The sequence below is a fragment of the Dipteris shenzhenensis genome, chromosome 17 (genome assembly GCF_047967505.1).
Source record: "Dipteris shenzhenensis isolate YYH24624 ecotype China chromosome 17, Dip_SZ_1.0, whole genome shotgun sequence".
Taxonomy (NCBI): domain Eukaryota; kingdom Viridiplantae; phylum Streptophyta; class Polypodiopsida; order Gleicheniales; family Dipteridaceae; genus Dipteris; species Dipteris shenzhenensis.
This window is the reverse complement of record NC_141612.1, coordinates 23216481-23243003: the sequence shown is the minus strand read 5'-3', so window position 1 is coordinate 23243003 and position 26523 is coordinate 23216481. Positions and strand designations below refer to the sequence as shown.

General features: G+C 40.8%; 1 protein-coding gene across 1 annotated transcript; it reads right to left on the bottom strand.

Moving 5' to 3' along the window:
• Positions 1 to 23858: 23858 nt before the first annotated feature.
• LOC147891871 (mitogen-activated protein kinase 1-like) lies at positions 23859 to 26184 on the bottom strand. Its single transcript, XM_087389010.1, has 6 exons — positions 25861 to 26184; positions 25492 to 25621; positions 25222 to 25359; positions 24783 to 25115; positions 24493 to 24676; positions 23859 to 24383 (listed from the first exon to the last, which is right to left on the bottom strand). Exons 1-6 carry the CDS (start codon positions 26046 to 26048, stop codon positions 24211 to 24213), a joined length of 1146 nt encoding a protein of 381 aa, XP_087245136.1. The 5' UTR covers positions 26049 to 26184; the 3' UTR covers positions 23859 to 24210.
• Positions 26185 to 26523: the final 339 nt, after the last annotated feature.

The following is a 26523-nucleotide window of genomic DNA, read 5'->3' as shown; positions in this document are numbered from 1 at the left end:
ACTTCATGTTGTATCTCAATGAAATTTTTGAACATGTCTCCATAGAAGCATATACCAAGCTCGAGCTACAAGATTTTGTGGCTAAGACTGTTCACTATCTAACTGCTATCATTGGAAAACAACATGATGGACTCAATGAAGAACCTGAGGGAGCCAAAGAAAAAGAAGAGACAATTCAGTCTCCTTCTGTATCACAGCCTCAAGCAGAAGCATTACAGTCTACACTTGAATTAGAGACTCAATGCATTCTTCCTACACAAGAAGTGGAGACTCAATGTCCATCTACAACATCACATCTTGTAAAGGAGGAAGAGATTAAGTCTATCCCGATTGCACCAGAAGTAGAATCTCAATGTACACCATCCACACAAGTAGAGACTCAATGTACTCTTAGAGAATCACAGCCTCAAGAGTACTCATCAGACTCTATTCAGTTGTAAAACATGTAGAAAGAAACATGAGTCCTTGAAGATTTTTATCTTGTTTGTATTGATTAATGATAGTGTTTTTAAAACTTATGTTAAATGTTGCAATACATTAGGATATTTTATGATATTTATTCATTACAATACATTAGGTTTTACTTTTTTGAAAGTCTAATTTATTATGTACAATAAATATCTTATGATGAGAATCTAATAATTATATCATTCTTATGTTCCATCACTTTATTTTATAGATTTCAATGTACTCAAAATCTATCATTTATTATGTACAGCAAGTCTAACTTATATTATATTAAAAGAATATCTCATGATGAGATTCTAATAATTACTAACTTATATTATATTAAAAGAATATCTCATGATGAGATTCTATTAATTATATCATTCTTGTGTTCCATCATTTTATTTTATAGATTTCAATGTACTATCACTATCTTACATGTCTCAAATGTCTCCCATTACGGTCTTGCATCCCATCATTTTATTTTATAATGTCTCGCATTACGATCTTGCATCTAGTCATCTCGCATTACGGTCTTGCATCTGTAGTTCTATAAATTCCCTAGTAGTCGTTCATCTTCTATATCTCACCCGCAGCAGACACTTCTTCCACTTTGCTCTTCTTACCTTACTCCTCTCCTCAAGCTTGCTCCTTCCTCTCCTCAAGCTTGCTCCTTCCATCTTGCCCGCAGCCTTGCCTCCTCTTCTCAAGCATACTCCTTTCATCTTGCCTTACCTCCTCTAGTTACCTTCCTCACTCTCGTTACCTTCCTCACCTCATTCGTCTTCTATATCTTTCCTCACTCTCGTTACCTTCCTCACCTAGTTCATCTTCTATATCTCACCTGCAGCAAAAACTTCTTCCACTTTACTCTTCTTACCTTACTCCTCTCCACACTTCTTCCACTTTACTCTTCTTACCTTACTCCTCTCCTCAAGCTTGCTCCTTCCATCTTGCCCGCAGCCTTACCTCCTCTTCTCAAGCATACTCCTTTCATCTTGCAGCCATTATGGATCTTTTTAAGGTAATCGATTCTGTCGAGCAAGCCATTAGCAGCCTCAAAGAATGGATTGCCGAGAACCAAGGAAAGAGAGAGGAGAGAAAGCAAAATCCAGCTCCATTAACCCAGTACGAGAAGGATGACTTTGCTTGTCAGAAGGGCTTAGAGAAGGAAGAGGAAAGAAAAATAAGTATGGCTACTACTGAAATAGATAAATTGCAGTCATATAGGAGAGAGTTGATAGACTTTCAAAGTGAGATATCTTCGCATGTGGCTCGTTATGGAAGATTTTCCCCCGAGGAAGCGCAAGCCATTCGAAATAAACAAAGTGTTATGCAGGAGAAAATTCATCAATCCTTACTTCTCTTCTATAATTTTAACTACATCGATGAGGAAGAGATGAGCTCGAATGGGTTGAATTTAGGCTAAGGACTTGAAAATAGAAAATTCATCAAATTGAATGGCTGTAGTCTTGAAAATCTCAGGCTTAACTTTTGAAGGTGTTTATTAACACCATTAAATATTAAGAGAGTTTACAACAACCGAATCTTATTTTTTCATGTAACTTATCTAGGCTGCGTTAAATTTTATAATTTTAGTTTCATGTCCTTAAAAAATATATAAAAAAATGCTTGTCTTTATGTTTTTATATGTGCTTTGAAGATTGGGTTTTTCTTAAATTTTATCTGAAAACTAGTCCAAAAGTATATGTAAAAATGAATTTGTACATTGACAAGTCCAAAATTAATGAAATAAGTGTTTTTCACAAAAGGAGTGGCCAATTTGCTAGAGAGTGTCCTGAGAGAGGTTACGAGAAGGTTCCCTTTAGAGAAACCAGGACATGCAGACATTTTTGGGTGCAAAAGGTGAGTCTGGGCAAGTGGGAGACCCAGCCTCCCTTCCAAGGCTAGCAAGGAGAGTCTCAAGGCTCTAGCTTGGATCGGCAAAACTTCTACTAAAGATAATGTTGCTCAAGGAGAGAATCAAGTTGTTCCCTCATCAAAAATGCTCCTAAATGGCAAAGAGACAGAGAAGGAAGTTGAAGCTAGAGGCGTGCCCTTAGTAAGATCAAGAACATGATTCAGAAGTTCAAAGGTGAAAGGAGTATCATGCATCTAGCTGATGTACTCGAAGATCCTTTGAAAAATACTGAGTCCCTTAGAGCTATTAAGGGTAGGGCAAGAAAGGTCCCTAGCTTTGTCAATATATATGCTCTGCTAGTGGAAGAAATGGAGTGCGACTCTAATGACAATGATGACTAAACCTTTAAAGAGAAGGACCAACTTGGTCTTTGCTTTGTGGAATGTTCATGGAGTGTGTGCAAACTAGAAGCAGCAGGCGGTACAAAGCTTGATTGTCTCTCTTAAACCTCATGTTTTGGCTTTGCTGGAACTAAAGATTGGTTCTAGGAGCTTGTAGACTCTACAAATTCCTAGATATAGTTTGTTGTGCAACATTCTCCTTGTTGTAGGGAAAGATGGAACAATGCTTTTGGTAAGGGGAAGCATAAACATGCATAAAGTTTTTTATGACGAAGCTGGTGAATTTGTGATGGTGGATGCCTCTTATCAGGGGTTTTTTTTCTCCATCATCTTGATATACGCACCTAATCTCTCTAATCAGAGAGTGTTGCTCTAGGAAAGATTGAGAGTAGTGGTTGCTAGCAAGAATCTTGTATTGTTGGGGGATTGGAACTGTGATAGCAATGTCGAGGGAGATTGGAACTATGTCAGAAATGTCGAGGATAGATCCCACAAAAATGTTGACATGCCTTTGCAGGAAAGGATGGCTCGGCAACAGTTTGAGTTAGGATGGTAGCTGTTGGATTGGGTTACCTTTGAAGATCTCAAGGATTTGAAGTCTTTCACATGACATACATGTAGAGAGTCTTGGGGAGTAGCACACTTGGATAGGATCTACTTTAGTTAGGGAGGTTGGTGGATTAAGCCTTATTTGCAAGGGAAGGTAATTGTTGAGTCTTATGCCTCATACCATTTCCCTATAGTGGAGTGTGCGTTCAGCTTTCAAGCAGAGGCCTTGTTCCAGATAAGTGGAATATTGGCCCCGATCGTAAACAAAAGGTTTTATTATGAGATTTGCAATGCCTAGAGAGCGGCAGCTCTCAAATACAAACATTATTGTTGCAAATGAAGTGAGAACATTGCATGGCTTCTTGAAGAAAGATTCCATTCAAAATCCTAGGATTATTGGCCACTTTTTAAAAGTGTTTTATTTTCTCATAGGTCCATCTCCAAAAACAATCGCTGCTACAAAAGGGCACAAATTTATGCAACACAACTTTTTTAGATGAACCACATACATATGCTTAGGCTTTCAAACTTGACTACACATGAATATCATCTTCAAAACACATGCTAGATTGTAAATTTTATTTTAAAGACTGCAAGGAATATTTCACATCGGACTCAAAGTCACCCTAAGATTTCATCATCACTGATGGTATAGAAATGTAATTGAAACCAAATGAACATGAAAGATAATATTATCTATATTAAAACCAAGAAACTAAATGAAGTACATGTGAAATATGTACCAAATGGGAAATCCTTATGACAAATAGAAAACCAAATGATTTAGATATCTTAAAATATGTCCATATGTCAAAATTTATATGAAAAACCAAATGTCTAACTAAACATCAACACAATATATGCATGTCTTATCAACAGTGGTAGCAAACTCTCCTTCTTTTACAATAGTTGAACTTATTCTAGTTTACTCAATAGCTTCATACTCTAGCTCAACAAATTCACTAGCCTTATCATGAAGGGAAGGTTGAGTTTCTGATGATCATGCTTGCACCTAATTAACTACAACTTTTATGTGGCTGAGATAAAAAATCGGGCTTGAACGATCACATGTGTAGGCGAATCTCTAAGAGAGCCGACCAGGGAAAAACTTTGCAAAAAAAAGAGGTGATTAGAGAAAAATTTGTAAAAAAATGAATTTTGAACATGGTCTCGCATGTCACTTTTTGCACCAAAAGTACCCTAAATCCTTTAAAATTCACAAATTATGACATAATTTGGTGATATCATCAAGCCATGTCATAAACTTGACCATAAATTCGATGATAGCATCGAGTTATAGCGAAGGTTATGATGAAAATCGATGATATCTTCAAATTCTGGCAAGACTATGATAGAACTTGATAATAGCATTGATTTTTGTCATAAGTTATGACAAAAATTGATGATATCATCGAAATTTGTCATAAGTTATGATAGAATTCGATAACATCATCGAATTTTGTCATAACAAATACAAAAATAGTAAAATGATATAACTTTTGAACTAGGAGTCCGTTTTGGGAGCTTTCTAGCTCAAAATTTAGGGCACAATTGGCTCTACAATCATGTTTTGGAACTTTGTTTAAATTTGAATCAAAATGCACTCAAAAATAGGGTGCAAGATAAGGGGTTCATTATCTACTACAAAATTCCTTATAGAAGGAAATTCCATATAACCACCACATACACTCTACAAGCACCAAGCAATAACCACCACATAAATATAGTTCTAATTGCCCATATTCAAATCATATTATGAATCATTGCTATTTTGTTCAACTTATGACATAACTTCATAACATCATCAACTTCTATCATATGAGTCATAATAGCTTCAACTTTCCTCATGACCTATAGATACTTTTGTCATGGGATGGAGATCAAATTTAAACTTCCACAAATAGATGAGGATGTTGTTGGGATAAGTATGGTCAAGGGCTTGCTCTATGGTGCATGTGTGCATCTAGGGGAGTCACATGTGTGTGTGTGTGTGTGTTGTAGAAGCACGTCTAGTGCTATGATGTGTCTAGTGTGTGTAAGTGATGATGTAAGCCAAAGGCCCCCACATGGGAGGTTCCTTTGATTTAGGCCAATCCCACTGATGTAGGGGCTCATTGCCACTGATATAGGGGAGGTGCCTACACCCATCCTCTCTTTCTATTAAATGGAGGACATTCCTTCATTCTAAAACATGGATTTTGCCTCACTTGAGCTCTCACTCTTTGTGCCATGATGCATCTCTTCTACCCCACACTCTTCTACATTTGGTATCAGAGCTGGTAGGCTTTGGAGAACCCATTTTGGTAGTGCCACCTCATCATCTTCCCCACCACCTCCTTTTGAGCTTTCTTCCTCCTTCCTCTTTAGAAATGGCTTAGCTTTGTTCTCCTCATCCCTTGTGTCTTTTGCCAAGCCCTCCTAGTTGAAGACTCTACCCTATGGGGTGCGCCTCTATCAATTCACCACAAATGTGCACAAGGATCAGCGTTTTAGTAAATGGGACAGTGATTGATAATAACAATTAGGGGTAAGCATTTCCCTAGAGATGGAGTATATCACCCGCGCTGATCCAAGCAATCTCTGACTTAAAAATGCACAATTTTGCCTATCTGCTCAACCATTTCCAAAGCCCTTCTAGCACAAGTTGGTCCATGCCTAGAGCCTATTGTTGGTGAATTTTGTAGGCCAATGCTTGCTGGGGCAATGAGAAATCAAGGAAAAGATAGTCAAAGAAAGCGTGGCTCTCCCAAACAAGAAGGCGCACTATTTCACCTATGCTCTATGTTGAAGTTACCTTGGTATTCAAGCTTTAGATTTGCATAGAAATACCTCTCAAAATCTTCTCCAGTTGTGTGAATTATGCCCTCCAAGTTGATTTAGTCTTCTCCACAGCATTTTTTGATAGTTTTGGACATTTGATGCTAGAGTAAATGCTAGAGTGATGTTTGAGGATTGAAGTAATGCTAAAGTACAGATCAGAGAATGCATTTTTAGCTGGAAATTCAATTGGGATTGATCTCTTGTCAAAATGCCAAGCTCTAAAGGTTCTCCCAATGCTAAGCACTTGAAGAAGACTACAAGAAGGACAAAGTTCAAAGTGAAGAAGACCCCATCCAAGAAATTTTGGGAGAAGCCAACTGGGTATGAATATGCTAAACAATTAGGCATTTCTAAATTTATCTCTAGCAATATGCATTTGTATGGTGAGGGAGATTTCTTTGTTCAACAAGGTTAGTCATTTTGTAAGAGAGTAGACACTGCCTAACGAAGGTAAGACCCTCTCTTGGCTACTTATTAAATTGAAAAGTTCAATGGCCAAGGCTTCCATACTTGGCAGATGAAGATAAAGTTTATGCTTATGAAAGAAAATCTATGGGACTTAGTCAAGGAAGGAACTCAATACTCTCAAGAAGGTGAATCAACTACAACCAAAGGTAAAGGAAAGGCCACTAACTCTACTTCTACACTTGCACATGCAAAAAGGATAGAGAAAGCCTATGCAATCATTGCATTAGGTTTGGGTGATGATTATGTACACCACATTTCAGATTTGGAATCCCCTTTTGAAGCATGGAATAAGTTAGACATATTATTTGGTGTTAGCTCACATACTTCCAAATTAAATCTGAAAATTAAGTTCTTTGAACTTAAAATGGAGGGAGATAATGTTGTTGCATATGCCAACACTATGAGGAGTCTTATGACACAACTAGCCTCAATTAATTCTCTTGTCACTGAGGATGATGCTATGGAAGTACTTTTAAAGAGCTTTGACTATGTGGTTACTACTTTGAAGAATCTTCCTCAACCCTCATTAGAAGGCATCATCAGTGCCTTACAAGAAGAGGAAAGAAAGAACACTTCAAGAATGGGAAAAATGCACATAGAAGCACTTGCAATGAAGTTTTCAAAGAGCAGGTACAAGGCTTGTAAACATTGTGGTGGGAAAAACAAACATCTTGAGAAGGATTGTTATAGAATCAGCCCTTGCTCTTATTGTGGCAAAAATAATCACTCTAAGAAGTTTTGCAATGAGAAAAAGAGGACTATGACAAATCTGGTTGAAGAGAGAACTCCAACAAATGAAGCATCCAACTTTGTGGCAGAAGACAAGGACTTTGCCTTTCGAGCAACTTGTCTTTGAATTTTTGTTTATCATCACTTGGCCAAATTTTGATGTTCTCTGCCTGGAGTAGTACTCCAAAAAGAATGCTATGTGTTTTGTCTTTTGTAAATCACCTCTAGTCACCATATGATGTAGGCCATGTGATATGTGTTTGGTCTATCCCATTTTTGTAAACCTTGACCCTTGGGCACTTTTGCTAGCATGAGATCCTAGACATAGATTTATCCTTAACTACCATGAGATGGCATGAGAAACTATGAGACTAGATGAATCCTTGACATTGCAAGAGCCAAACCCTTAAGGGGGGGTATGTTGGGATAAGTATGGTCAAGGGCTCGCTCTATGGTGCATGTGTGCATCTAGGGGAGTCACACACATGTGTGTGTGTGTGTGTGTGTGTGTGTGTGTGTGTGTGTGTGTGTGTGTGTGTGTGTGTGTGTTTTGTAGAAGCACATCTAGTGCTATGATGTATCTAGTGTGTGACCTAAGTGATGATGTAAGCCAAAGGCCCCCACATGGGAGGTTCCTTTGATTTAGGCCAATCCCACTAATGTAGGGGCTGATTGCCACTGATATAGGGGAGGTTCCTACAGCATCCTCTCTTTCTATAAAATGGAGGACATTCCTTCATTCCTTCATTCCAGAACATGGATTTTGCCTCACTTGAGCTCTCACTCTTTGTGCCATGATGCATCTCTTCTACCCCACACTCTTCTATAGATGCAATACATGCTAGCATCATCTAGGCATTACAAATACGTGCTTGATGAGGAGACAAAAATATTCAAAGAGTATGATGGGTAGCTTCTTTCTTTATTTTGATATGATAAAATTGCAATCATGTTAACTTTCTTGTGTGTACATCGGTTTAATGGGAGAATGTGCTCAATTTTACATATTCATTCAAATCCATTCGAATCAAGAATTCCATTTAGTTCTTGTTTCTACGAAATAGTTATCACTTCATCCACAGTAATGTTTACAGTCACCTGGTTTGAAAGTGGAATGAATGCATTATTGTTGCTATGTTAGTTGTGAAAGAGTTTGGTAGATCCTTGACTAACAAGAGATGGGAAGATGAAGCTTTGGCCAGTGAGTGCAAATTGGGTGTTTTGTTGGCTTTGTAAGACACTCCACATGATGCCCATTTGGCGGCTTTCCTGAGTGTAGCCGACTAGTTTTTGAGAGTCTGCGAGCATGCAAGGCTAGCTATAGCACATGTACAAGCCAAATTTGAGATGGCTTGATGAGGGGTATAGGCCCTCACCCTATTTCTTTAAAGCAGTTAGGGAAAAAAGGCAAAGAGAATGCATCTCGGTCATATGCGATGATGCAGGCAGTTTGGTCACTTGGGAAGATGCAATTGCTAGGGTTTTTGCCCACCATCTTACTGGCTATGCTGGCACTAGGCCTATTCCACCCATCAATTATGAAGAGAGGCTGAACATGTTCCTTTCCAATATGCCTAGGAAAGTTCACCCCCACGAAGCTTTGATGTTGCAAAGGTGATTCTTAGAAGCAGAAGTCAAAATCATTGTTATATAGATGGCGAGAGATAATAAGGCCCCAAGGCCTCACAGAATGTCGATTGAATTCTTCCAGTAGTATTGCGAGACTTGTAAAGGGAAGATGCTTCTGTTGATAAACTAGTGTCTTCAGAAAGGTGTGATGCTGCGAAGGATAAACACTAGAGTCATAAAATTGATCCTTAAGGGCCATAATAGGCTAAATCCTAATCAATGGAGGCTAGTTTCAATGTGGAATTAGTTTTACAAGGTGATTGCTAAGCTGTTTGCCAATAGGATCAAATTTATCTTGGGGAGGCTAATTCACCCAAACCGGTTTGGGTGAATGGAGAGAAACATTCATGAGGCCATCCTCAACGCTTTGTTGGCTATGGACTATGCATTAATGCAATGTGATCGGATTCTGATGCATCACCTTGACTTGGAAAAGGTGTACAATAGGATCAGTTGGGTTTTTGTTTGAAAATAATGGATGCTCTCAGCGATTTCTATAGACACACTAGGATGTTTGTTACTAATCTACAGTCCATAGTCTCAGTCAATGGTTATCATTATCAGTCTTTTCCCCTTCATAGATAGTATAAGACAAGGGTGCCCCTTGGCACCACTTCTCTTTGCAATTGTTAGAAAGCCATTGCTTTGTCAGATTGACTTTCACTTGAGCTTAGGTAGACTTAGGGGTATACAGTTACTAGACAGAATGGCTTTTTGTTCATAATTTTTCACAGATGATAACACCAGCTTCTTGGCAAGGAGGAATGAGGAGAATGTTCATAGCTTCATGGGAATAATTGACGAATTTGTTGCTCTATCCGATAACACCTTGGTAGGGAATGAGGAGAATGTTCACAGTTTCCTTGGAATAATTGACGAATTTGTTGCTCTATCGGATTCCAAAGTTAATAGTGACAAGTCTATTACTACGTGGCTCTCTTGGGATGGTAACCCATGTTGAGATATTGAGCTCCACTCGTGATATGCCAGGGTGACCGTTGTGCATTTATGTCACCGGCTTGTTAGCTGCAGATGCGGTTGGTACACTGCCCATGAATAATATCTGGATGACAGCTATCCTTATGTACTCTAGTTCGTGGCTCAGTTAGTATGCCACCTTAGTTAGCTGAGTTTGGTTTGAGACCCACATATAGGGTTCTTCTATTTCTTTGTACTAGAGTTCTTTTGGCTTTCACAACTAAGAAGAGGAAAATTGTTTTCAGCCTCCACCTTTGTGTGTATTCCCCCATTGTGTATGTGAGAAAGCCGCAAGTAAGACTCCTTCCTTCTCTCCCACTATCTTCACATGGTATCAGAGCCTGGTTCGTGGTAAGGGGCTCAAGAAAGCAAATCAAGTTTGCGGTGTCCTGGTAAGATTTGAGGCCATTTCAAGGGCCATTTTGGAGGTGGAAGTTCTCCGGAAGCACTGAGAAAAAGGCCCTGTTTTTGCTGTGCGACCACTACTCTACAGGTCGGTGAAAAGTTTCCGTAGAAATTGCATCGTATGCCTGTGCGCACAGATATTGGGAGTTATAGAATCATCCTTATTGCCTATTCATGCAAAATCGCAACTAGGAAGTGACTGTGTCGTCAAATACCACTTTCGTCAATTTTGCAGATTTGCCCTTGTGAGGCAGAAGCTGTGTTTTTTGCAATGGCAGAATATTTTGCAATGTTCTGTAATGGTGTCTAATTCTCTTTCACAGATTGTCACTGAAAAGCTTGACAAGCACAACTTCCAAGCATGGAAGTTTAGAATGACGAATTTCCTTATGGAAAAAGACTATTGGGAGTTCATTATAGGAAATGAAGAAGAACCAGTTCTTCCTAATGTTCCCAATCAATAGGAAATGCGGGCATTTAAAGGATGGCATGAGAGAGCCAAAAAAGTTATGTACTGGCTGTTTATCAGTATTTCAGATTCTATGATTGTGCATATTCAGGATGCAAGTACACCAAAGGAGGCATGGGATACTTTGGCAAAAATGTATAGCACAAATACACAAGCCAGGAAAATGTAGCTCAAGCAAGAGTTACATAATGTGAAGAGAGAAAATATGAGCATCAATGACTACCACATGAAGGTGAAGAAAATTGCAGATGCACTTGCTTCCATTGGGTCACCAGTGGAAGATGATGATTTAGTTTCTATGACCTTGAATGGTCTAGGAAAGGATTATGCACAGTTCCGGACATCCATTGCCGTCCGTGAAAAATTTCCTGATTTTGAGGAGTTGTTTGCTCTTCTAATTTTTGAAAAGCAGAGAAATGGTGGTGCATCTTCTTCAGGAGGAACTTCAAAAGAAACTGTCTTCTACTCAAATGCTGGAAGAGGTATAGGCAGAGGTAGAGCAGGCCGATCTTGAGGCCATGGTAGAAATCAGAATATGCAACAAACTCAAGAAACCCAGTCCTATGGAGGAGGACGTGGTAACTCTAGAGGCAGGGGGAGCCAAAGAGGTCGTGGTGGATGGCAGATAGGCCAAAATGCAAACAGCAATGTTGAATGCTACTACTATGGTAAAATGGGTCATATGGCTAAAGACTGCTATAAAAAGTAGAATGACATCATGAATGGAAAATTGCAGCATGGGAATTATGCATCTTCTAATAGACAGGGTGATGACAGAAATGAGCATCTGTTTATGGTGCAACACATGACCAATTCTGTGACAAGTGCAGAAGAAAACAATGATGTGTGGTATGTTGACTCAGGTGCATCAAACTACATGACAGGTCATGCAAAATGGATGCAGGATGCAAGGAAAATGGAAAGACCAGGATTTGTGGAGACTAGTGATGATACTGCACATCCCATTGTGCAGATTGGTAGAGTTCTTTTGTCTATGCAGGATGGGAAAAAGAAATACGTGTCTAATGTATTTCATGTCCCAAATATCACCAAGAACCTGGTTTCTATTGGTCAAATGGTTGAGCAGGGCTTGCAGGTCAGATTTAATCCTCATGGATGCTTTGTTGAGGATATGAAAAATAACGGTCGCTTGATAGAAAAAGGAAAGAAGAAGGGCATGATGTTTACATTGGATGCGGACATGCCTGAATTGAGTGCAGCAATGTTTGCACATGGGACCGGTGTAGCTGCAGATATTGATATTTGGCATAAACGCATTAGTCATGTTAATGTACAGCGACTTTAATCAATGCAAGCCCAGAATATTGTTGTAGGATTGCCTAAATTCAAGGTTGCAGAAATGCATAAGGTATGTGAATCCTATCAATTTGGAAAACAGGCAAGGAAACCATTTCCTAGACATGTTCAAGAGAGTAAGAAGCCATTGGAATTAATCCACTCTGATGTGTGGACTACTAAAGCTGCATCTATTGGAGGCTGTCATTATTTTGTCACAGGAGCATGGCATAAAGCAGCAATACTCATGCAGTTATACCCCACAGCAAAATGGACTTGCAGAAAGGAAAAACAGGCATATTGGAGAGGTATCTCGGGCCATGCTAAATGAAAAAGACCTACCAGATTATTATTGGGCTGAAGCAGTTGCTACAGCAGTTTACATAATGAACAAGACTCCCACTGCAGCAATACATGGCATGATGCCAGAGGAGATGTATACTGGTAGGAAACCAGATATTTCTCATTTGAAAATTTTTGGTTGCATTGCCTATGTTCATGTGCCAGATATAGCGACATTGATATTCTATTTTATTGCGACGTTTTTCAGAGAAGTTTTTACTCATATAGGCCTTAAAAGTTAGTTTTTTCCAATGACAAAATTTTTTAAATTTTCATACATGTTTGATCTCATAGAGAATAAAAATGTGAGAGCATGTACATCAAGCCTTTGAAGCTCATATATTCATGTCCAAGTTTGAGATGAAAAAAATCAATTAAGAGCATTTGCATCAACTGTTTCATCTTGAGCCAAGTCTAAGGTGCCAAACAAGTCTATCTCCAACTCTATACCGAGTTGATCTCCTATATCATCATCATACTCTAGCATCTTATGCTCACCTAAAAGTACTTGATCATCTTCTTCAATAAAGTGTGGTGATTCTTGATGATCGTTGTCTTCTTCCTCAATATCGTGAGCTCCATCTTCCTCCCATGTGATGTCATTATGCACATCTTCCTCTTGGCTCATATTGTGATCTTCATCTTCTTCGCTAGATTGATCAATTGGATCCGACATTGGTAGTGGCATCTCCATATCCACATCTCTATCTTCAAAAATTTGCTTACTTCGTGGTGCAACTTGGATCACGTACCACGATCTTGGATCAGAATGATCCGGATGAAAAACCACCTATATTGAAGATGGGTGCCAAATGTCGTCAATTATATATATGAAATTATGGTCAAGTACATGTATCAATGGATCTTTAAAAACGAAAGCTTTGATTAATTAAATCATTAGTATGCAGCTGCTCACAGTGCTCGGGAAGAACAAAAGTATCACTTTCATCGGTCCAATGTTTGGTGGAGTCTATTGCAAAGAAACCGCTACTATCTTTTCTCAATGTCGCATGGGGACCGTTGTAAATAGTTCTAAGTCATTTTACATTAAGAATGTAAATACTAAATCATCTGAAATCAACTTCATAGATGTCGCGTATGGTTCCACAATAATCCAACTATGAGGAGAGAAGATTGGTATCCAAAGCACTTGCTCGGCTATCTTGTGTGAAGTTAGCCATGACTCCACAATCATATGTGACTCTCTTTGAATCGATGCGTTCCACGCAAAAATGTCGTCCATATGACCATAATGCACTGTACTTTTTGTACTGTAAAAGAGCATCATTAAAACAATGAAGATGCATCTATTTTATAGCATATATTGCCACAAATAATTACTTAATTACGTCAAGAGGTAAGAAACTTACATGCACGATACATCTAGATGATAACTCTCGCTCGTGCTCATTTATTGTCTCTCCATCATGTTCGGCTTTACATAGAGCCAGTTGTAGCCAATCAAGTGACATGTGAGTGGGGAGAAGAGCCAGATCCCGTGGATATGGTTGCGATCGCCTGTACATTACTCTGAATCTCATCCTTGCATTTATTCTTTCTGCTTTGGCCACTTCATTGTTGAAATATCGAGCTCCACTCGTGATATGCCAGGGTGACCGTTGTGCATTTATGTCACCGACTTGTTAGTTGGTACACCGCCCATGAATAATAGCTGGATGACAGCTATCCTTATGTACTCTAGTTCGTGGCTCAGTTAGTATGCCACCTTAGTTAGCTGAGTTTGGTTTGAGACCCACATATAGGGTTCTTCTATTTCTTTGTAGTAGAGTTCTTTTGGCTTCACAACTAAGAAGAGGAAAATTGTTTTTAGCCTCCACCTTTGTGTGTATTCCCCCATTGTGTATGTGAGAAATCCGCAAGTGAGACTCCTTCCTTCTCTCCCACTATCTTCACATGGTATCAGAGCCTGGTTCGTGGTAAGGAGCTCAAGAAAGCAAACCAAGTTCGCGGTGTCAATCACTGCAGGTAGCACACCCAGAAAGTGCAAGAGTGCATTGTCTCAGATTGAGACGCCCTTCGCGGTGTGGCGAGAGGGCAATATATGCTGCGATTCCATTTCAGGGCCCGTTTTGGAGGCGGAAGTTCTCCGCAAGCACTGAGAAAAAGGCCCTATTTTTGCTGTGCGACCACTGCTCTGCAGGTCGGTGAAAAGTTACCGCAGAAATTGCATCGTATGCCTGTGCGCAAAGATACTGGACGTTACAGAATCATCCTTATTGCCTGTTGATGCAAAATCATCACTAGGAAGTGACTGTGTGGTCAAATACCACTTTCGTCAGTTTTGCAGATTTGCCCGTGTGAGGGAGAAGCTGTGTTTCTTGCAGTGATAGAATATTTTGCAGTGTTCTGTAATGGCGTCTGATTCTCTTTCACAGATTGTCACTGAAAAGCTTGACAAGAACAACTTCCAAGCATGGAAGATTAGAATGACGAATTTCCTTATGGGAAAAGGCTACTGGGAGTTCATTACAGGAAATGAAGAAGAACCAGTTCTTCCTAATGTTCCCAATCAACAGGAAATGCAGGCATTTAAAGGATGGCATGAGAGAGCCAGAAAAGTTATGTATTGGCTGTCTATCAATATTTCGGATTCTATGATTGTGCATATTCAGGATGCAAGTATGCCAAAGGAGGCATGGGATACTTTGGCAAAAATGTACAGCACAAATATGCAAGCCAGGAAAATGCAGCTCTTGAAAGTAGGAGTTGCATAATGTGCAGAGAGAAAATATGAGCATCAATGACTACCACATGAAGGTGAAGAAAATTGCAGATGGACTTGCTCCCATTGGGTCGCCAGTGGAAGATGATGATTTAGTTTCTGTGACCTTGAATGATCTACGAAAGGATTATGCACAGTTCCGGACATCCATTGCCGTCCGTGAAAAATTTCCTGACTTTGAGGAGTTGTTTGCTCTTCTAATTTCTGAAGAGCAGAGAAATGGTGGTGCATCTTCTTCAGGAGGAACTTCAAAAGAAACTGTCTTCTCCTCAAATTCTGGAAGAGGTAGAGGCAGAGGTAGAGGAGGCCGACTGCTACAAAAAGCAGAATGATATTACGAATGGAAAATTGCAGAAAGGCAATTATGCATCCTCTAGCAGACAGGGTGATGACACAAATGAGCATTTGTTTATGGTGCAGCACGACCAATTCTGTGACAAGTGCAGAAGAAAGTAATGATGTGTGGTACGTTGACTCAGGTGCATCAAACCACATGACCGGTCATGCAGAATGGTTCAGGATGCAAGGAAAATGGAAAGACCAGGATTTGCGGAGACTGGTGATGATACTGCACATCCTATTGTGCAGATTAGTAAAATTCCTTTGTCTATGCAGGATGGGAAAAAGAAATACATGTCTGATGTATTTCATGTCCTGACTATCACCAAGAACTTGGTTTTTGTTGGTCAAATGGTTGAGCAGGGCTTGCAGGTCATATTTAAACCTCATGGATGCTTTGTTGAGGATATGAAAAATAACGGTCGCTTGATAGCAAAAGGAAAGAAGAAGGGCAGGATGTTTACGTTCGATGCGGACATGCCTGAATTGAGTGCAGCAATGTTTGCACATGGGACCGGTGTAGTTGTAGATATTGATATCTGGCATAAACGCATTGGTCATGTTAATGTACAGTGACTTAAATCAATGCAGGCCCAAAATATTGTTGTAGGATTGCCTAAATTCAAGGTTGCAGAAATGCATAAGGTATGTGAAGCCTGTCAATTTGGAAAACAGGCAAAGGAAACCATTTCCTAGACATGTTCAAGAGAGTAAGAAGCCATTGGAATTGATCCACTCTGATGTGTGGACTACTAAAGCTGCATCTATTGGAGGCTGTCATTATTTGTCACTTTTATTGATGACTACAGTAGAAAAGTTTGGGTGCATTTTATGAAAAAGAAAAGTGAAGTGTTTGGGCATTTCAAAGCTTTCAAAGCTATGGTTGAAAAAGAAATAGGCCTGCAAATAAAATGCCTAAGGTCAGATGGAGGGGGAGAGTACCTCTCAAATGAGTTTGCAAGGTTCCTGCAAGAGCATGGCATAAAGCAGCAATATTCATGCAGTCATACCCCACAGCAAAATGGACTTGCAAAAAGGAAAAACATGCATATTGGAGAGGTATCTCGGGCCATGCTAAATGAAAAAGACCTACCAGATTATTATTGGGCTGAAGCAGTTGCTACAGTAGTTTACATAATTAACAAGACTCCCACTGCAACAATACATGGCATGACGCTAGAGGAGATGTATACTGGTAGGAAACCAGATATTTCTCATTTGAAAATTTTTTGTTGCATTGCCTATGTTCATGTGCCAGATGAGTTGAGGTCCAAGTTGGATCCAAAAGCTGAGAAGTGCATCTTTATTGGTTATTCTCTGTAGCAGAAAGGGTATAGATGCTATAACCCTTCTACTCGTAAGTTTACGGTGAGCAGAGATGTTGTTTTTTATGAGATGAGTAGCAGGTATAAACCAAATGATGTAGATGCACAGAATTCACAGCAGCACAAAATATTAGTGGACCTGCAGTGTCCTCTAGCAGTGGTTCACATACTTCGCCATGGACAGGCAGATTGAGGAGAATCTCCTCAAAGCAATGCAGATAGTGGTATGCACGTATCACGAAAAGGAAAAGAGAAGGTAGATCAGCCCATGTTTGATGTGAATGCAGGTCACTCTTATGTGGATGGTGAATCCAGTGGCTCAGAGCAGAGCATTGATGATGAGTTGGGTATTCCTTTTGTTGTTACACCTAGAGTAAGGAAGACCAGGGATGTTTTGAGAACACTTGGAAGTGAGCCTATTTTGCGCAGGTCTACCAGAGCTAGATATCCTGTGGATAGGCTGAAATATGATGGATTTACAGCCATTCACTATGCCTATATGGTCAAAGTGATACAGGAACGAGAACCCACTTCTTTTGAGCAAGCCATGGGAAAAGAAAAATGGGAGAAAGCCATGGATGAAGAAATGGATGCCTTGGAAGCAAATGCTACATGGGAATTGGTGCCTTTTCCTAAAGACAAGAGTGCAATTGGCTGTAAGTGGGTTTATAAGGTGAAGCACAATGCAAATGGTTCTGTGAAAAAATGCAAGGCAAGATTAGTTGTCAAGGGGTATGCACAGACATATGGCATTGATTATGAAGAAACATTCAGTCCAATTGCAAGGATGGCAACCGGAGCAGTCATTGCTATGGCTGCATCAAAGGGATGGTCTTTAAATCAGATGGATGTAAAGAATGCCTTCTTGCATGGTGATTTGCAAGAAGAGGTCTTTATGGAGCAGCCACCAGGTTATGTTCATGCTGTTCATCCTGAGTTTGTTTGCAGGTTGAAGAAAGCCTTGTATGGCTTGAGGCAAGCACCTAGAGCATGGTCTGACAAGATAGGATAGTATCTTGTCACTATTGGCTTTCAAATTTCCAAGGCAGATTTCTCACTTTATGTGAGAAAAACAGAGAAAGGTATTATGCTGCTTGTCATTTATGTTGATGATTTGATCATCATAGGTCATAGTGATGAAGATATCCTTCATGTGAAAATGCTATTGAAGCAGAAGTTTGAGATGAAGGATTTGGGAGAGCTGCGTTATTTCTTGGGCATTGACGTGATTAGATCACCAAGTGGGATACGGCTCTTGCAGAGGCAGTATGGATAGGACATGCTGTCCAAATATGGGATGACATGCTGTAAGCCTATTTCAATTCCTTTGGAGCAGAATGTGAAGCTGATCACAAATGCAGGTGAGCTTCTGGAAGACCCTACTATGTACAGACGCATAGTAGGAATTTTGATTTATATGACTATTACCAGGCCCGATTTGCGCTATGCTGTTGGATTGATAAGTCAGTTTATGCAGAAAGGAAACCGCATTTGGATGCAGCTAGACGCATACTCAGGTATGTGAAGTCCACATTGTAGTATGGACAATGTTATGAGGCTGAGTACAGGGGTGCAGCAATGGCTACATGTGAGGTAGCTTGGTTGCATAAGCTACTTTATGATATGCATCAGTCTACAGATGGGCCAGTTGTCATTTATTATGACAACATGAGCAGTATACACTGGGCAAATAACCCATTCTATCATGCTAGAACAAAGCACATTGAGGTGCATTATCACTATGTGCGGGAGAAGGTTTTACTAGGTCTTATTGATCTAGTTTATGTGAGCACAAAGGATCAGGTAGCTGACATATTCACGAAGGCATTGGATGCAGAGAAGCTGCGTAAGTTCAGAGACCTGCTTGGTGTGCAGGAATTGGGATTGAGCTCGAGGGGGAGTGTTGAGATATCGAGCTCCACTCGTGATATGCCAGGGTAATCGTTGTGCACTTATGTCACCGACTTGTTAGTTGCAGATGCGGTTGGTACACTGTCCATGAATCATAGCTGGATGACAGCTATCCTTATGTACTCTAGTTCGTGGCTCAGTTAGTATGCCACCTTAGTTAGCTGAGTTTGTTTGAGACCCACATATAGGGTTCTTCTTTTTCTTTGTACTAGAGTTCTTTTGGCTTTCACAACTAAGAAGAGGAAAACTGTTTTCAGCCTCCACCTTTGTGTGTATTCCCCCATTGTGTATGTGAGAAAGCCGCAAGTGAGACTCCTTCCTTCTCTCCCACTATCTTCACATTATATCTCTCAATCCACTTTTGCATCTCAGGGCTATTGAGGATACAGAACTTATTGAATTTCTCCATTTGCTCTTCGCTCATCTTTCTTTCAATCCCTTTTCCTTGGGGAACCTCGCCAACGATGCGATCATCATCCTTGTTATGCCAAGCTTGCAGCATATCGGGATCCGTGGATGCAAGAAACTCTGTGATATATACTAATGACTCTTGCACAAGCCATCCCTCTACCATGCTTGCTTCTGGTCTTGCTCTTTGTCTTACAAATCCCTTTAAAGTTTTCATAAACTACTCGAGAAAAAACATCCATCGACTATGAACGGTACCTGCAATAACCACCTCATCAACTATGTGCACAAGCAAGTGGACTTGAGTTGTCATAATGCTCGAGGGAAAGTGCTTCTCGGAGATGTAGACGAGTCAGCACACTCACATTCCTACAGGTCTCCACTTGGTCCGGAGACACAGTAATCAGTCAGGTCCATTGCCCTCTCCTACTCCCACTGCTACTCCTCGCTCCGGAAGCGCTCGCACAACTTCCACTCCTTCTGATTCTGCTACCATCAGTCCTCCTTACTCATCAGGGGATCTCTCCTATCAAATCATGGCTGTCGGAGAGATAATAGAAGATAGAAAGGGTAAAGCAGTGATGGCCACCATGAGGCGATTGATGAGCCATCACTTCAAGAGCAGCATTGCTACCAATTGGCGGTATCAAGATGACCAAAAGAAGCAGGCGGTCATCAATGAATTAAAACAAAAATACCCTAACCTGCCAAATTGGGAGTTTAATGAGGATTCTATGTGAGAGCGCATGGGTTTGGTCTTGAAGCATCGTAGATCAACCTTGCATACTTCCATCACAAAGGGTTGCCTAAACCTAGCTGGGCAGACAAAGCTGATTGGAAGTTCTTCAAGAAGCAGAATAGGGACCATCTCGAAATGTTCGAGGATCAGAGGAGGGCTGCGAAGAGACGGTGGGACATCGTAGGTACTTCGCACTTTGGTTCAAGCGGACGGTTGGCGTTCAAGGCAACCGTGGTAAGTCTACTTCTTCTCATTTAATGTACTGTTCTATTTGTTTTACTACATATTACATGCACTTTAGCTAACTCTAACTCTCATAAATTGGATTCACAGCAAGCTGCGATGGGTCGTCTTCCTACAAATGCAGAGACGCAACGCACATTTCGCATAGGAACAAAGCCGTGGTTTATTGAGCAAGAGGCAATGGGAGCGACGGTCGATTGGGCTGAGGTGGCTGCTCGCATGGTATAAGTCTACTCCTACTTGTAATCTCACTTTTTAAATTGTTTTATTCTTTAAGTTCCAATCTAATTTTCAATTTATATGGTTCACTCTTAGGGTCAAAGCTCAAGCGTCCCATCACCGGAGGCAAGCGATCACCAGGGCCAGGGATCAGATGCACGTGACGAGGATTAGGGAGAAGGCGCAGCTCACGAGGACCAAGGATCAAGCCAACAAGATGAGGATGAGGACGAGGACGATTCGGAGGAGTAGTAGTAGTAGTAGTAGTAGCAGTTTGCATTTTCTTCGCCATGTATGTCATTTTGTATATCGGCTCGTTTGAGCAATTTTGTATCACCCTTTTGAACAAACAATGTTGTATATGTTCGACATGTATATGCTTTTGTTGCTCGATCATTTCATTTGAGCGATTTTGTATCATCCTTTTCGCAAGGGAAATTTTGTTATAAAAAAATCTGCCTTGGAAATCTGAAAGCCAATAATGACAAGATCCTGTCCTATCTTGTCAGACCATGCTCTAGGTGCTTGCTTCAAGCCATACCACTACAAGACATAGGCCCTTTTCCGACAAAAATACCGACGCATTTTACATTTAAAAAAAAATTTCACGAGCGCAAACGTCGTTATTAAAGTCGTTAAAAGCGTCAAAAAAGAACCATCGCTATAAAGCGTCGCTATATAGCGACGATGATAAATGTCACTATATAGCGACACTGTTAATCGTCGCTATATAGCGACACTGGTAAACATCACTATATAGCGACGATTAACAGAACTAAAAAAAAGGATTAGTGGGGCTAAACAGGGCTTGCTATGGCCCTGTTTAGCCCCACTAATCCTTTTTTTTTTTGTAATTACAAAAAAAATATGCTACTTGTCATTTATGTTGATGATTTGATCATCACAGGTGATAGTGATGAAGATATCCTTCGTGTGAAAATGCTATTGAAGCAGAAGTTTGAGATGAAGGATTTGGGAGAGCTGCGTTATTTCTTGGGCATTGAGGAGATTAGATCACCAAGTGGGATACGGCTCTTGCAGAGGCAGTATGGATTGGACATGCTGTCCAAATATGGGATGACAGGCTGTAAGCCTATTTCAGTTCCTTTGGAGTAGAATGTGAAGCTGAGCGCAGATGCAGGTGAGCTTCTGGAAGACCTTACTATGTACAGACGCATAGTAGGAAGTTTGATTTATATGACTATTACCAGGCTAGATTTGAGCTATGATGTTGGATTGGTAAGTCAGTTTATGCAGGCTCCAAGGAAACCGCATTTGGATGCGGCTAGACGCATACTCAGGTATGTGAAGTCCACATTGTAGTATGGACTATTTTATGAGACTAGGGTTCAGATACAGTTGCATGGATACACTGATGCTAATTGGGCTGGTAGTATTTCTGATAGACGATCTACCAGTGGATATGTGTTCTCTTTTGGGAGTGCGCAGTCACTTGGAGCAGCAAGAAACAGCCTACAGTCGCCTTGTCGAGCACAGAGGCTGAGTACAAGGGTGTAGCAATAGCTGCATGTGAGGTAGCTTGGTTGCATAAGCTACTTTATGATATGCATCAATCTACAGATGGGCCAGTTGTCATTTATTGTGACAACATGAGTAGTATACACTTGGCAAATAACCCAGTCTATCATGCTAGAACAAAGCACATTGAGATGCATTATCAATATGTGCGGGAGAAGGTTTTACTAGGTCTTATTGATCTAGTTTATGTCAGCACAGAGGATCAGGTAGCTAACATATTCACGAAGGCATTGGGCGCAGAGAAGCTGTGCAAGTTCAGAGACCTGCTTGGTGTGCTCGAGGGGGAGTGTTGAGATATCGATCTCCACTCGTGATATGCCAGGGTGACCGTTGTGCATTTATGTCACCGACTTGTTGTTAGCTGCAGATGCGGTTGGTACACTGCCCATGAATAATAGCTGGATGACAGCTATCCTTATGTACTCTAGTTCGTGGCTCAGTTAGTATGCCACCTTAGTTAGCTGAGTTTGGTTTGAGACCCACATATAGGGCTCTTCTATTTCTTTGTACTAGAGTTCTTTTGGCTTTCACAACTAAGAAGAGGAAAACTATTTTTAGCCTCCACCTTTGTGTGTATTCCCCCATTGTGTATGTGAGAAAGCTGCGAGAGGTATGGGATCTAGGGGGGCACAAATGACTAGACCTATGTAGTATTAAAAGGACCTATGCATTGTCTAATTTTGAGTGTGAAGTAGTTGGAACTTTGTTGGACAGGATCCGAAGTGATTGGCCTTCTTCAAGTGGAACCCGAAGGCTTCCCCCTTATGTCCACTCTGCAATAGACATAGGGAAACACCTCACCATTTGCTGTGGGAGTGTATACTAGTACATCACATTTGGAGAGTGATTTTAAGATTTAGATCTATTCAAGTTTACTTTAACCTCAGTTGGAAGGTGGCACTGCTCGGAGACAAGAATGGTATGAATGATGCTTTATATACTTTATGGCAGTTGGAGAAGGGCTTAGTTATTAAGCAGGTTTGGTCTCATAAGAACAAAGTAGGTTTTAAGAGGATGCCTGTTATACAAGAATACCGGTTGAGGACTTCATGACATCTTTTGGATAGTTTTTTAAATCTTTCTCTTAATAAAATTTTGGCAAGTTTACTGCCCATTTTTTTATTTTGAAGCGTATTTAGGATTCATTGGGTTTTGGTAATCAGGCCTACTCCAATCCTTACAAGGCCCTTTAAAACCCCATTTCTCCCTAATATGTATTCTAATCTTATGTAGGTCATGTATGAGAAATAGCTACAATTGTAGCTATCACGGATCCTCCCAATGTAAGAGATCTAGATGATTCTAAACTAGGACTCCACCTCCTAAACTAGTGGGGTGGTGGGGTGGTGGCGATGGTGGTAGGAGAGGTGAAGCTCGCAGAATTTTTGCTCCACTAACCAAACTCTAAACACACTTTGCAACCAATATGTGATGCATCGTATAAGATCAAAAAGGATAATCAATCCCATCAAGTTTATGAACTCTAAACACACCTTGCAACCAATATGTGACGCATCGTTTAGGATCACAAAAGATAATCACTCCCATCATGTTTATCCACCCATGCATATGTTTTCGAATACATCATTTCCTACCATTTTCAATGAGGCAATCATTCACAAATTCCCTAAAAACCATTGAACCTTTGCTCAAAGGCATCTAAACTAGCGTCAAGGCTATATGTGCGGAGAATAATTGCACCACAAGTCTATCAAAATGTCTAACCCAAAGCATTGATTGTATCTAAAATGAAATCGCCAAGACACAAGGCCCTTTCGAAAGAGCAAAAATGTAGACTCTTGCTAATAATTTCCTTAAAAAAGTAGATAGCAATAAATGTTCCTCGTTGAACAATCAATGAATTAGTTCAAAATTTGAATAAAGTCAACATTTAATTGTTTGCATATGGAATTGGTAATTTTTGCCTAAAAGTTGAAGAGAATTAGCCTACAATAGGTCGGCGGCCGGCATGCTCTCAGCAAAAAGAAGATGTTTGCCTCGTGCACATTTTTTGAAGTAATTCACACACTTTGAGTAACACCACGATGAACAAAAAGCACATGAGAATGTACCCGTTGAAAGCGTTTGTAGGGCGTAACCCCAAAGTAAGCTACATGAAATTTCTTGTTCGTAAGTGTGGACTTCTGCTTAATACTATACATCAGCGCTACACTAGCAGAGCGCATAAGATTAAACGAACTGGAAGAAAGGACGATGCTTTTGCTGATCTTCTCCATGGCAAGTTTCTTTTGTTCCTTGCTGTAGTTCCAAGAGTTACAGAACAGAATTTGCGGGGCTGCTTGCCTCGAACTAGAGACAATACGAAACAGTATATTTTTTCTGCGGATGATCACGAACGAAGATGTGGATAAAATTGCAAAGCCTCCTCGTAGATGAGATCCTTGATGTCTTCCTCCGACAGTGAGAGGTCCTCGAAATCCACAACGAACGGCCTCGGGCAAGTAGGCTCGTCAGACATATCGTGGAGATTTGCCAGATATGGATGTTCCAGAGCTTCCTCAGCTGCAAAGCACGAATCGTCAGAGCACTAAAGGGCAGGAATTATGCCGCTTCTGTAAGCAAGTTTCATCATGAACAACATGAAGCAAGAAGAGTTTTCTCACGCTTTTACCTGTTATCCGCTTGTTTGGATCGAAGGCTAGCATCTTCTCGATCAAATCGAGAGCCATAGACGAGATTCGTGGAAATTTCTCCCCTAGCGGCTGCTTCGGGGAACGTGGAAGCTGCTGTAGATACATTCTCGCGTTCTCGCTCTTTACGAAACCTAGTTCGGAATCGTTCGGCAAACCGATCAACTGTCGCACAGATACCCACAGGGGTTAGATATCGCTGTGTCCGGTGATTCCTTACCGCAGAAGCGCGCTAAATAGCTGTCTCCTTAGATCGACTTCACAGTCTTACCTCAGTAATGGATCGCAGCTGATGCACATAATCTTTTCCAGGAAACAATGGCTCCCGATTCAAGAGCTCCATGTATATGCAACCCACAGACCACATGTCAATGGCTGCCGTATAGTCTGAGGAGTTAAGCAGCAGTTCTGGTGCGCGATACCATCTAGTGACAACGTATTCTGTCATGAAATCAGTTTCGGAGGTCGTTCGAGCGAGCCCAAAATCGCAGATCTTCAAGTCACAGTTTGCATTCAAAAGCAGGTTGCTGGGTTTCAGATCCCTATGAAGAACATTCGCGGAATGAATGTACTTGAGGGCTCGCAAGATCTGATAGAGGAAATACTGCAAGTTCAAATTTTCATAGTTGAGTGTTAGAGAAGAAAGAAAAATCATCTGGGACCTTGAGCTCTCTGTAAACTAGGAGCTAAGCGCGAGAACAAGTCCAAACCTGGCAATGTTCCTCGGTCAAAGTTTGATTGGAGCGGATAATTTGGTAAAGATCTGTGTCCATGAGCTCTGTGACTATGTAGACATCGTTGAAATCTTCTCTTTTAGGAGGAGGAATGATATCTCTGAGGGCGATAATCTGTGCACAGAACATGAATTGGCCGTTAATCGACTGTGTGTTCGAAAGGGTTTGCTAAAAAACTTTGTCCAGGTTCTGCCAAGGACGGGCTCCCACGCTTCCAACTTAACATCAAAGAGAATATGGGCTTACATTTTCGTGATCGAGGTGCCGGAGAACTTTGATCTCTCGTAGAGTTCTTTTAGCATCGATTTTGTTCTCGAAGACGGACGCTATTTTCTTCACCGCAACTTCTTCTTGGGTCTCGCTATCCAAAGCAGAACTGGCCCAAAAGAAAACAGGAACGACTCAACTTGGTTAGCACTCCAAAAACAGGGGGCGCACAGCATGGGACAGTGACTGCAAGCAGCCACAAAGCGGCTGTCGCCTGGTGGAAGCAATTCCGGAAATGAAGCAAAGAGAAGGCAAGGCGGCAGAGAAAACGCGTTGAGAGGGCGACAAAAAAACTGGAGGAGCAGGCCAAAAACGCAGGAGGGAGGAGGGAGGGAGGAAAAGGCTCACCAGACGATGCCATAAGCGCCGCGACTGATGGGACGAAGGGGAGGTTGATATTTGGAGGTGAGGACGAAGAGGTTACCGAAGATGTTGTAGCTGGCGAAGAGGCCGTCGGGGGAGAGGAGGCAAGCGATGCCATTATCGTCTGTGGAATGATCGCCGTTATGACCAAACAAGGACTGTTCTTCAGGCATGATGATCAACACGAAGACGAAGATGAAGATGAAGATGAAGACGAAGATGAAGATGAAGCTAGAGATCTACGTTGGAGGCGGAGAATGAGACACAGAGCTCAACAACGACGGAGATAATATGAGCAAAATAATACGTGAACTTTGTCAAAATATGTTTGGCTTTTAATACCCTCCCAAAATTTATATTTAGCCCAAACAAAAAGGAGAACGCGGCTTCACAAAAAACGCGCTGTTTTGACGACTGTTCAATGCCTCTTTTCAAACCATTTTTACCTCATCGTTTTTTACTTCATTTCTTTGAAAGGTGAGCATAGTTCGTTTTGTTTTTGCCACGTGACTTTCAAGTTTTATGTTCAACAAGTAGGTATGACCACCACAGCCCCTTTGAGGCTCTAGGGTAGTAGGCCGTAGCCTCGATTCATGAAGGTTAAAGAAGGGGGTCAAGAGCCTCTCATGGGGAAAGTAAAAGAAGGAG